The sequence below is a fragment of the Chiroxiphia lanceolata genome, chromosome 5 (assembly GCF_009829145.1).
Source record: "Chiroxiphia lanceolata isolate bChiLan1 chromosome 5, bChiLan1.pri, whole genome shotgun sequence".
NCBI lineage: Eukaryota > Metazoa > Chordata > Aves > Passeriformes > Pipridae > Chiroxiphia > Chiroxiphia lanceolata.
This window is the reverse complement of record NC_045641.1, coordinates 59,901,338-59,913,542: the sequence shown is the minus strand read 5'-3', so window position 1 is coordinate 59,913,542 and position 12,205 is coordinate 59,901,338. Positions and strand designations below refer to the sequence as shown.

At 39.8% G+C, this 12,205-nt stretch overlaps 1 protein-coding gene across 1 annotated transcript; it reads left to right on the top strand.

Annotated features, from left to right (window-relative positions):
* Window positions 1-1,085: 1,085 nt before the first annotated feature.
* Window positions 1,086-2,136, top strand: LOC116787076. Its single transcript, XM_032688341.1, has 2 exons — window positions 1,086-1,423; window positions 1,494-2,136. The coding sequence occupies exons 1-2, from the start codon at window positions 1,121-1,123 to the stop codon at window positions 2,085-2,087; spliced, it is 897 nt and encodes a 298-aa protein (XP_032544232.1). The 5' UTR covers window positions 1,086-1,120; the 3' UTR covers window positions 2,088-2,136.
* Window positions 2,137-12,205: the final 10,069 nt, after the last annotated feature.

The following is a 12,205-nucleotide window of genomic DNA, read 5'->3' as shown; positions in this document are numbered from 1 at the left end:
TCACATTTTGACATGATACATTTACCAAACAATCTAAGCCAAATCTTTGTTTTACTGTGTAATTATGGACAATGCATCTATTCATGAGGTTTTGTGCATTCACTTGTTCCTTTTGAGAACACTGTTAACACTTAAAAGTGGTGGTGGGCAGTGATATGGAGATCACCATAATTTGAACAAATTCATGTGAAATATTAGCAACAATAGCAAAGCTTAAAATTCTAGACCTTTTCCCTAATTTTACTCTATTTTGTAGTGGATCAAAACTGTTATCAGTTTGTCCAACAGTTTGCTGCCTAGTCTTCTATGTCAGAGAATAATTTGACTTTAAAATGTTCCCTTTTCAAATAATATGACTATTTAAAGCATTAGTAACAGCTTCTTGAGTCCCTTTGGGGAAAAAATAAAAACTAAAAAAGCTTATACTTTTCCTGTAGCAAAATTGTTGGTATGTAACTACTGTCTAAGCAAAACATGTTGTGAAGTTGTGCATCTTGTCATAATAAATCATCCCCTGCGTAGCTGTAGTTTTGTGTTTGACTGGACTGAGGTCAAAGCACATGGCTAAGTGGAAAGGAGCAATATGAGCAGCAAAAATAGCTGCAAAACATAACAATGGGCTTGCTGTCTGCAACAGGGTTGCTTTGACCTGCTAACAAACACCTCTGAATATTCACTGGTGTTCATAAGATCTCATGTGCCATCTCAAGGAAGCCCTTTTTGGTGTCTGACCACTGAGCTTTGGTCAGCTATAAAGTAGTCAGGCAGTTGGACTACATACCTCTTGTAAGTCCCTGCCAACTAGAACTACTCCATGCAATCCTACGCCATGCTATGCTAAATAAACATGTGTGCAAGCTGCTGAACCAAATGAAAACAGAAAGTCAAAACCGCCTGGACATGTTAGAGTCCTGGGAAAACACATCTGAGGCCCCAGTGATTGATGTGAAACACTAGTGCAGAGCACAAGAGAAGGAGGGATGCAGTGGACAGTTCAGTGACGGCCCCAGACGCATCTGCTGGGGCAGAGTGCCGCGGCTGCGGATGGACCATTGTGATGTCACATAGTGGTGGATTTTGATGTCACCAGTGACAGATCCAATCCACCTAGTAAAGGACTATGATGTCACAAATGACTAGGCGTCCCTTGCAGCTTAAGTTTGGGCATTTAGTATGGCACGCTGGTAGCTCTCAGTGTGTAAGCACAGAGCTCTTGGAGGATTTTCCCTGGTTCAGGCAGCTAGGGCACCCAGGAGGTGTGCTCGTAGCAGTAGAGGTGGTCTTGGAGGGGAAACTTCACCCGGGGGAGCTGGGAAGGTTTCCTTCTTGGGGGACCTCGGCATTGTTTCCACTCCTCGCTGGGCCAGCCGACGACTGTGGCCTCTCTCCCTCGTCTTGCATGATATTCGCTGTTGCAGCGCTGGTGAGAGAGAACAGCAAGCCTGAGTGACCCTGCTGCCAGACAAAATCCAGCACTTTACATGTCCCTCTAGGCAGGACATGGCAGGAGCGCTGAAGAAAGCATGGGGGAGAGCACCTCTGCTGCAGGGGGTGGTGGCCTGCGCCAGCCACCCCAGGCAGGGCCGCTGAAGGCAGCAGCCGGCTCCAAGTGCCCCATCTGCCTGGGAGACGTGAAAAAGCCAGCCTATGTGGCCTACTGCATGCACCAATTCTGCTTTAGGTGCATCCAGCAGTGGGCCAGGGGGAGGGACGACTGCCCCGTGTGCAGGCAGCCCGTGGAGGAGGTGCTGCACTCTGTGCGAGGGGACGATGACTACGAGGTGTTTGTGACCGGCCTGCCCGCCCGCCTGCGCAGGAGGACGGCCATGGACAGGCCTCGCCGCCGGGCCCTGCAGCGACGCTACAACCTGCGCAGGAGGCCCACCATCAACCCACCCGCGGCTGGTGGGAGTGAGCCTGCGGGGACTGAAAGCTCCCAGGGGCAGGAGGCAGCTGCAGGACCCTCCAACACCCCATCCCAGCTGGCTCCCGCTCCCAGTGCTCCTGAGGAACCAACCCAGCTGAGGGCAGGCGAACATGCGGCTGCCCCTGATGCTCCTCCAGACCCGCACAACAGCAGAGTGTAGCTGCTGCCCCTCTACCATTTGCAATAAATAGTTTGGTGAATGGAAAGGAGTGCACGGTTGTGGCCCCTCCCTCTCCCCCTGTCCGAAAATCTGGACTTTTTCACGCATTGAGCAAATTGGTATATATTATTCATAATAAATTCAAGTAGGTATCCTATAAAGTGAAAGGGAAAGCAACATACTCCTCAATAAACTTCATGATAAAAATATAAACATTATTAAGATCAGAAAAAAATATAAGATGTCTATTCATACCTTGAATTATACATGTCTTAAATGAAAAACTAGCCATGATGCTCTTTTGCAGTATTTAGGTCATGGTGTAAATTTGCAAAACCAAACCAGAATGTCAAGGAAAACCACATTACCACAAAAACAAGGTGGAAAACTAGTGTCAAGAAATACACTTTATGTTTGGCTGAATCTGAAAACTAGAAGACGTACATATGACATCTAATCTGTATTGAACAATTTGATTTACAGTATGATTCAGATATTACATGATATTTCACTACTAATAGAATATGGTCACCCAAGGAATTAGAAAATGACTTTTGTTTTGAATGTCTCCCAGTAATAATAACATTAAGCACTCTGTTTGTTAAGTGTGATTAGTACAGAATGGAGTTTTATACAATAGTAAATGGTAATGTAATTACAGATGCAAGCTGTCTCCTAACACATAATTAAGTCAAATTTTATATGCAGTAGAGTTTGTATTATGGTTGATATGTATTCATAAGCAGACACACTTGATGTCATCTCTCAGCTAAAAACTAAAGAAAAAGTATCTGTGCACATCCCTCACAATTACTTATATTTGCCATGAATCCAAATCGGATATTTCTAATCTTTTATTCCCAACTAATATAACTGTGGTCCTTTTAAATCTATGTTTCAAAATAGACATACCTCCATTTTTAAGTTATTTAAGATCATTATACATATCCAAGCTTAAAAGAACTTGTTTTATGAATAACATTACAATCAGAGATATATTAAAAGAGAGACCAGCTAAACACTTGGAAGATCTATTTTAGGCTAGACTAAATAGTTAAACTGCATCAGGGTCAAGAAATCCTTGGAGCTGTTACTTGGCATCTGGGAAAGTATTAGGGCCAGTATCAGGGCCAGTATCAGGGCCAGTATCAAATACGTTTTGCCCTGATCTCCAGATATTGGTTAATGTATGCTGTTCCCACAGGTTCTGTCCCTGCTATCTATTGGTAACCAAAAAAAGTCCTCTCATTCTGACTCATTTTCTTCTCCAAAAATAAAATAATATAGACTGAGAAAAAACAGGTCTGTTAAGATATGACTGATGAAAAAAGAGAGAAGTGTAAGAGGCTAATTAATAATAAAAACAACAACAACAAGAATAATGAAGTATGGACTGATAACTGGAGGCTGTTTCAAGAGGTGGAGGTGGAAAGAAGCATAAGTGATTCCCTATTGTGTAATTGAGAGAGCACGGTACAATTGGGAGCTACCCTGGCTCTGTTGGTAAATTTGTCCTTGGGATTTTTGGAGTACCTACACAATGAATCTGTATGACCAATGTGTGACAGACACATTTATGTTACAGTAGGAACAGATGAAAGATTTTGTTGTATAGATGACTAAAAGTATTTCTTCTTGGGAGAACAGATCCAACATAGTGATCTCTTTTGCAGTTTGGGAAAGATAAGCCTGAAAACAGCAGCTTGGAGGCAGCCAATTTTCTACATCTTAATTCATGTGGTGCTTAAAAAATAATGGCAATGCTTAGATTTGTAGGACTCCTTTCTTCATGATCCCAACACATCTTGACCAGAGCAATTTTATTCTGTGGGTATTTGAGTGGCTGAATTCCACTACAGCAAATATATGAAGATTCCTTATTTCAAAGCAGAACAGGCAAAGCATAAAAGGCATTGATTTTACATCTGTTTGGCTATTCAGACCAAAAATGTTTCTGCAATCATCCAGTTAAAGAAAAGCATTAGCAGATTTACCTGCCAACCACAGTTATTCAACACTGAATCAGATCTGTCAAACTCTGCATCAGATCTCAGAACTTTATTCTTCCAATTCTTTTACTTCGGTTTTTAAGACTACTGATAACTCAATACACCACTTAACTTGATTGTGTGTGATCCATTTTACAGGTTGATTTATCGGCTGTTTCAAGGAGAGATGATTAATGCATTTGTCAGTAAATCTGAGCCTGAGAGAAGATTCTTAGGCTAGGACACAAATGGAGATTCTTTTCAAAAGCATTTTAGTTTTTTTAGTAAAATCATGGTAAGTAAAATTTAGAAACAAAATGAAACTTCAGAGAAGACAACCTAAAACTAGTAAAAGACTTAAAAAGGAAAAGTGTTAAAAGGAATCCTCACAGATCTCACAGAGAAGGCTGTGGAAATGTAGCCATGCAAAAAAATAAAATCAAACACAAATAATTGAGTTTACTAAAATTATAACCAATAACATTGTGACAAGCTTAAATATGTCATTTTCTATTCTTATTTCAGTATTTCTGTTACATTAAATGTAGCTGTTTCAGCACATGCTCATTTCCTTATCTGTTCATCACCAGCTCTGCTTTTGGGACAGATACTTTGTGGTTACACCAGCATTACAGCTCAGCACTGCGTGGCTTGATGCACAACCTGCTTGTGACCAACACCATGGAGTCTTTCAGCTGGCATATGGCACACATAGCACATAGCACATAAGGTTATGAGAGTTCCAAGAGCTCCTGAGACCTCTTCAAATCTTGCTCTTGAGAGCTAAGTGTTACTTCTCATCGGCTCTGTCAGTCCAAAATTGTAGGACAGCTACAACTGAAAGTACAAGAGAAATTTGTTCTTTCAAACTAGATAAAATTTAAGCCCAAATTAATCCTGCATTCTGTTAATAGGTATCATGAGCTAAGGTAAAATTATTTCAGGCCAAAGCTCAGCTACAGTTACCACAGCAGAATATACTTGTCTGCTGGTATAGGTGCATCACTGTCTGCCTTATGCTGTAAATGTCTGAAGACCTTACCTTCCTTTATTGTTTGTATCATCCCAAGTGTGGTGACTGTGACCAAAAATTGAGTTGTTACAAAAATAAAAGATAAACAGTAGTTGACAAAACAGTAAACAAAAATAAATGTGATATGCTGATCATGTGTTAGGAGGAGATTTGAGGAGGAAAGTTGTGTCTTGTAAGTCATCTAGCCAGGGAAGAAAGATGAGAGAAGACCTGCCAGAGAGAGTCAAGTTCTACCTTTGATGTACAGTGGGAGGAAGCACTCTGGCTGGCAGCAGCAAGCCCCCAGGGACTCAAAAACCCCAGAGGTAGGGTAGAGCTATGGGGATCTCCAATGCCCCATCCCAGCTGGCTCCCACACCCAGCACATCTCAGGAGCCAACCCCAATGAGAGCTCCCCCCGATGGTCCTTTTGACCCACACAGTGGCACAGTCAGTGGTGCAGCCCCTCAGCATCCCTGTCTACTGCTTCCAACAAGCAGCTTGGTGCTTTCCAGGGCTTGTGTGTGTCATGACCAAAGAGCTACACATCACAAGGAATGCTTTCTCATAAGTCTTAGAGTTCTTTGAACAAGCCTGAAAGTACATGGTATAATGGTAGTCCAGGGTATTAAAGGCAACCAAAACTCTGAAAGAGTTTGGAGGACAGCCATGAAAGTATTCTAAACAACCCAAACTATAGAGAAACAAGAGGAAATTTTTTTCTCACAGACAGTATGAATTACCAACAGTTGGGTAGGAAGCAAAGGGTAGAAATAATGGTTCAGTTCTCATAATAGAGAGGAATCACCATGGGGACAATTACTTTTGCTTTGTAGCATCCTCCTGAAAAATCCAGCAAGTTGAGAGATGCATCCGACATCAAGGTTTGATAAAGATATAAAATTATTCAAACATGTCAAAACTAAATTGACTACAAAGAGTCACAGAAGGTTTTTGTGATCTTGAGTAATTGAGACATAAAGCAGCTGATGAAATTTCAGTTCAATAAATGCAAAGTCATGCACATGGGGAAAACACAGTCCTAACTTTATACACCAACAGATGATGATAAGCTTGAAATGAGATGTTGCCAGTTAGGAGTCACTGTAGATAATTCTCTGAAAACAGATTAAACAAATACAGAAAAACTGCAAAAAAACAAATAAAGAAAGAGAGCCCTTCTGCTGGATCTTGGGTACAAAAACCATCCTTCAAGAATTAAGAAATTCATACACACACACACACACACACAACTGCTTGCATTTTGATTGCTCTAGTGCAGTGACCCCTTCTCCCAAATGCAGTGTAGGGGTACTCCTGTGCATACACTTTATCCTTGCTTTCTCCCAAACACTGAGCAGAAGCTTGAAATACCTGGTATTCTTCCCATATTTTTCTTTAAGGAAATTGAAATGAACATCAAGACTGTACTGAGACTTCTTGAACCTCAGCTTTTGTTTGTAGAACTGTTTTACCTACTTTCTTTTGCCAGATGAATTGCTTGTATTCAGGGTAGAACCTAGGAGTTAAATTACAATTGCAATAAAATCTCATTATTTATTTAATTTAAGGACCAATCTGTTCCTTTAAACAGCTTTTCCTAATTCCAAAAGTGATTTTAGCTCAATTTTTAAAATTATATTCTGGCTCAGGACATTCAATTTTTTTTTCAGATTAAGAACTTCATCTTTTTCTCTTTTGAAAACAATAATATAGCCAAAATGTAAACAAATGAGAGCATTCTGAAAGCAGACTCAACTCTAAGAATAAAAAAGATCAAAAGGAAAATGATACAAGCCTTGATGTTACATAACACAAAATAAACAGTTCTTTAAAGAAAGGTCACAGACATTCAACAGTATGATGTTGCATAGGTATGCATTTTATACTGGGAGAAATTATTATGCAAAGGGGTTGCAGAGTCTCTTCTGTCACTCATATTAAAACATTGTGGAAGAGGAAACAAACGTATACCGTTTTTGTTTGAGAGAAGTGTGTGGCACCCTGTGCCAGCGTGTGGCTCCACAGAAGTCTCTACACAATATTTCCGTAAAGAAGATTTCCTTGGACAATAAGTAGTAGTAGAAGAACTGGCAGGAAGAGCAAATTCTGTCCAGTTAGTACAAGCTTTTGCATATAGAGGTAAAAATAAAAAAAACAAATGGCTTCATAAAAAACGTATAGATTTTTTTGCTAGCAGAGGCTACCAGAATTGAATGTTTTTGCATTCATACAAATGTCATTTTGGCTAAAAAGAATCTAGCAAACCAGATCATTCAAACAGATCTTAAAATCTCATCTTCATGATACAACAAGCTACCATGGAGGAGTAATAATTTCAGTATGAACCTAGCAAGTCAACTCTTGTACCCAGTGTGTGTACAAATTGGGCTAACACAGCTAAGGACTTCATCTGAAGAGTGATCCCAGATGCATTTCTTTTAGCTAAGGAATGGATCCCAGTCACAAACGGATATGCTGGGCATTACATGGAAAAAATAAGTTAGGTGCAGTGTGATTTTGAGAAAAGCAAGTACTCCTAAAAGAATGTACTACACCATTTTTGGGGGAGACACTGACCTACGTTCAGTAGTCAGAGAATCTGCTGGAGATAGACACCAAAATATATTAATCCAGCCAAGTGAGCTTTCTGTGCAACTTATCCATTGACTTCCTGGGACTAGACACAAAACCCCACAGACAACACTGTCTTGCTCCCTGCTTCCATTGCCTCCTCCTAGTAGATCCAGTGGTGCAGCCTTCACCTGAACCAGGTCGTGAAGTTTTCCAATAGCTAAATGGGCAAGCGGGGAGGATGGGGATGATACCAGATTAAGGAATGTTGAAAACCTATTTTTTGCTGGAGCTGACCAATATTTCTGAAAAAGGCAGAAGCAGCTGAATGTTGGGCTCAGGTACTTATGGGCAGAAGTGGCTACAGGCACAGATAGGTACCTACAATATTAAATGAAAAAAAAATAAAAAGGAAAGATTTACTTACCGTTAATCAGAGTCAACAGGCAAGCCAAGCAACATCAGTCCAAATACCACTCGGAATAAGCTAGAAGCTAAAGCTGACTATCCACTTCAAATATTAATAGAAATGTTATGTCTTGTCTTTACCTTCGGGCAGAAGAGAAAGCATAAATACAAACTCTTGATAACCTGTGGCAGGCTGACCCTATCAAGGCCAAGTTACATGTACAGCAATTGTACTGCAGGCAGAGCATTTAGGTCTATTGAAACCTGTGTTCAAACCACAGACCATTACATACCAAATGTTTCTTCTGATTGTGAATCACAAAGTTTTTTTTGTCAGGCTATAACTTTCGCATCCTAACAGCAGATTTTACAACAGTTTTTGCCACACTTTAAATTTTATTATCAGAATTTGCAGAAGAAACAGAAGAGAGATTAGTATTCTTAGTTCTGTAATACCCATTCTGATGTTTAAATTGCTGTTTTATTTTGAAACTGCTATTTGAACAACATGGTCTGTGGAAGGTTACAAAATATGGCTAGGGGAAAAAAATATGGCTACTCCATTCAGCTCTGGAGTCTCCAGTACAAAAAAGACATGGCCCTTTTATAGGTGGTCCAGAGGAAGGCCATGTGAATGAGGAGAGGATGGAACAGCTCTTCTGTGAAAGAAGGCTGAGAGAGCTGGTGTCCTTCAGCACTGAGAAAGCTTTGGGGAGAACTTATTGTGACCTTTCAATGCTTAGTAAGAAACACGGGCTTTTTAATATTACCTGTAGTGATTGGACAAGGGCTAAGTTTTAAATTGAAAGAGGGTAGATTTAGATCTGATAAAAGGGAGAAATTCTTTACTTTGAGGATGGTGAGATACTGGAATAGGTTGTTCAGAAGAGTTGTGGATGCCTCATACCTGGAAGTGTTCAAGGCCAGGTTGGGTGTGGTTTTGAGTAACATGATCTAGTGGAAGATATGTTTGCCCATGGTTGGGAGTTGGACTAGATAACCTTTAAAATTCCCTTCCCAATCATTCTGTGATCTGTCAATGAATGTATGAGTCCAAAACATTCTCTTGCAGGGAAAGGCATGTGTGGGTTTGGGGGAGATCCAGCAGATGGCCTGTAAACCTGCAAGCTTTCCTAGTTCTGTTCTTCCTTTTCTGGCAAAGAAAATATGGATACCTCACATATGTCAGCTCTGTTTTCTAAGTTTACATGAAATATGATTTCTAAATATTTTAATAATAAAAATATAATACTTTTGTGACATATTTGAATCCAGTCCTCACCTTTCTGTCCTTAGTTACTGCTTTGCTCCAGGAGGCAAAGATTTTGTTACTAGCAAATCACTATGCAACCAAAATTTTCCAAATAAAACCTTTCCTTTGAAAATAAAACATGTCAATTAGAGGAGACATTTACTTTTTAAAATTTACTTATTCAGTACCTGGCCTTTCAGCAAATGCCTGTTTACCCTAGACTACTTCCCATGAACTGATTCTGGCATAACTGAGCCACCGCTGAGTTGGCCATCAGAACTAAAAAATACAGGAACTATGCAAACCCTATTTGACACTTCAATAAAAATTTAGCAGGATGGGAACACACTGAAAAATGAGATAAAATGTGGCTTTAAAGTGTTATACCTGTCATCAACATTTATTCCTTACTGAACATTAATGGTGACTTTGTGTTCAATAGCTGCAAGATCCATCTACAACACCTAAGTCTACCTCTTTCTCATATTTTAAAAAACGTTTTTATTGAAAAATTAAAGTAATTCACAGCATCATGAACTTTCTGTCTTATGATTTTCAGTGTAAAAAACTTCCAGTTAAGAGAGTTCTCTAACTAGTCCTAGTGTTCTTTAAAGAAAAAAACCCAACAATTTTCTTTTAATTAATGTCATTAGAACATTTAAAGTCACTATTCAGTTTAAATTATGTAATTTTCCATTTTCAATATTTAAAAATTATCACCTTATGGATTGTTTTTGGTGCAAAACCACTTTCTTTTCTCACTAAGAAGTAGCAGAAGAATTTTATAGTCTAAAAAGCACTTCAAATAGTGCTCTTTAAATGCACCTATAAACTTCTTTCTTTAAGGACCTGATGCTAAATACACTGTCAAATTTATGTGGGAATAAATGAGAATTTAAGAACACTAAACAGAAGTAATAGTGTATAACGACTTCAGATGAAGCAAGAATATTGTATGTGCATTTTTCTCTTGCTGTCACACAAGAGGGAAACTCACTTGAGTTCAATTTTGTCTTGGTGTTCACAGCCCTATTTCATCTGATTACAATAACTGCTGAAGGGTCATAAAATCGTTTGGTAGGGGAAAAAACCTCATTCACCTCACACAGATTTCTGTTGCGTGGTATCAATAACAGGAACATTTCCAGCAGATGGGAAATGATCTTTTCCCTCTGCTGGTATAATCACATCTGGAGAGCCGGGGCCAGTGCTGGACTCCTCAGTACAAGAGGGTCATGGGCACACTGGGGTAAGTCTTGCCAAGGGCCATGAAGGTCATTTAGGGATTGGAGCATCTGTCCTACAAGGAGAGGCTGAGAGAGCTGGGTTGTTCATCCTGGATAACGTATCAGGGGTATCCTATCCATGTGTATAAATACCTGTCTGTTGGGGAGTAAAGAAGACAGATAGACTCTTCTCAGTGTTGCCCAGGGCAAAATTTTAAATACAGAAAAGTCCATCTAAACATAAAAAAAAGAGTAAATTATGATGAGGCTGGCCAAATACTGGAGTGGATTTTCCAAAGAGATTGTGAAGTCCCTGTTCTTGGAGTTATTCAAAACATGATTTTGCATGACCTTGAACAGTGTGGTCTAGCTGACCTTGCTTTGAGCAGTGGGGTTGGACTAGAGGATCTCCAGAGATCCCTGGTAACCCTTGCAATTCTGCAGCAATTCATGCAACTCAGAGACTACTTGAACCTCAGTCCATTAAAAGTGTCCCTTACAAAGGATAAACATTTGCTGTTATGTTGAATTCAGGAAAATCAACAAATGGGGAGTGGGAACTGCATTGCCCATCAAAAATGTAGATCAGAACATATTCACATTTTGAATCAAATTTATAGAGTTTACTGGACAGCCTGTGTTTCCCCCCTGTATAAACAAGAATTAGATGCAGATAGAACCCAACAGGGAATTTCAAAGGGGAATTAAATACAAATAAATTTATTTATCTCGGTAGATTCTAGGATTTTTTTTTCTCTTTAAAATATAGTAAATATCTGTGAATCACAGTGAGAAGGAAGGAGAACAGAAGATTTTGAAAAAAAACCAAATCCCCAAACAATAGTCAAAACACCACAAATTCTGAAATTACTCTGGATGTGTTCAGCTGCCCCATGAAAAGGACTGTTTCAATTGCATTTTCCTTTTATTTGTGAAACTCCTAGATGGGATAAAAAGTACTTTTAAAACTAAGATTATTGCCTCCTCAAGAGAAAATAGGAAGCAATGTTCTGTCCAGGGACATGCCTAATCCAGCTGCTTTGACACAAATCTGCTGTGCAGTAGTGTGGTAGGGCTGACTATAACCCACAGTTGCTAAGGCTTGCTAATATTTCCTGGAAGTATTTCTCTCAGAAACTGGTTTTTGCAGCTATAAAGAGCTCTCTATTCTGACCCCTCAGAGACTCTTCTCATGCTTCCCTGCCATACCCAAAGTCACCAGTGTGCAAATCACACCCTATCATCCTGTGGTCCACCATGGCCAGATGTTTTAACGTAGCAGGAGAGTGTTGAGGGCAGTTAGTAACCTCCAAATTTTATTTCTGTAATTGGTTAAAGGGAATCTGTTTTAGAGCTGGTACAATTAGCCTGCACTCAAGTATCACATTGATGTGGAAATGGATAACACAAGACAATAGTGGGGGGAGAGTGCTTTCATTGACTTGCAAACATTTCCATGGTTCACATCCTTTCCCCGGAATAGGGCTGTCTGTCAGGTGCTCAGAGACTTGAGGATAACCATTGCCCTGCTGTAGAAGAAGCAAATATAAAGGTAAGGCCATAATTATATATATAAACTGTAGTGCACTGCTCCATGGAAACTGACAGTAGGTTTCCAAGGCAGCCAAATCAAGAAAAGAACAGGGCTATAAAAGAGT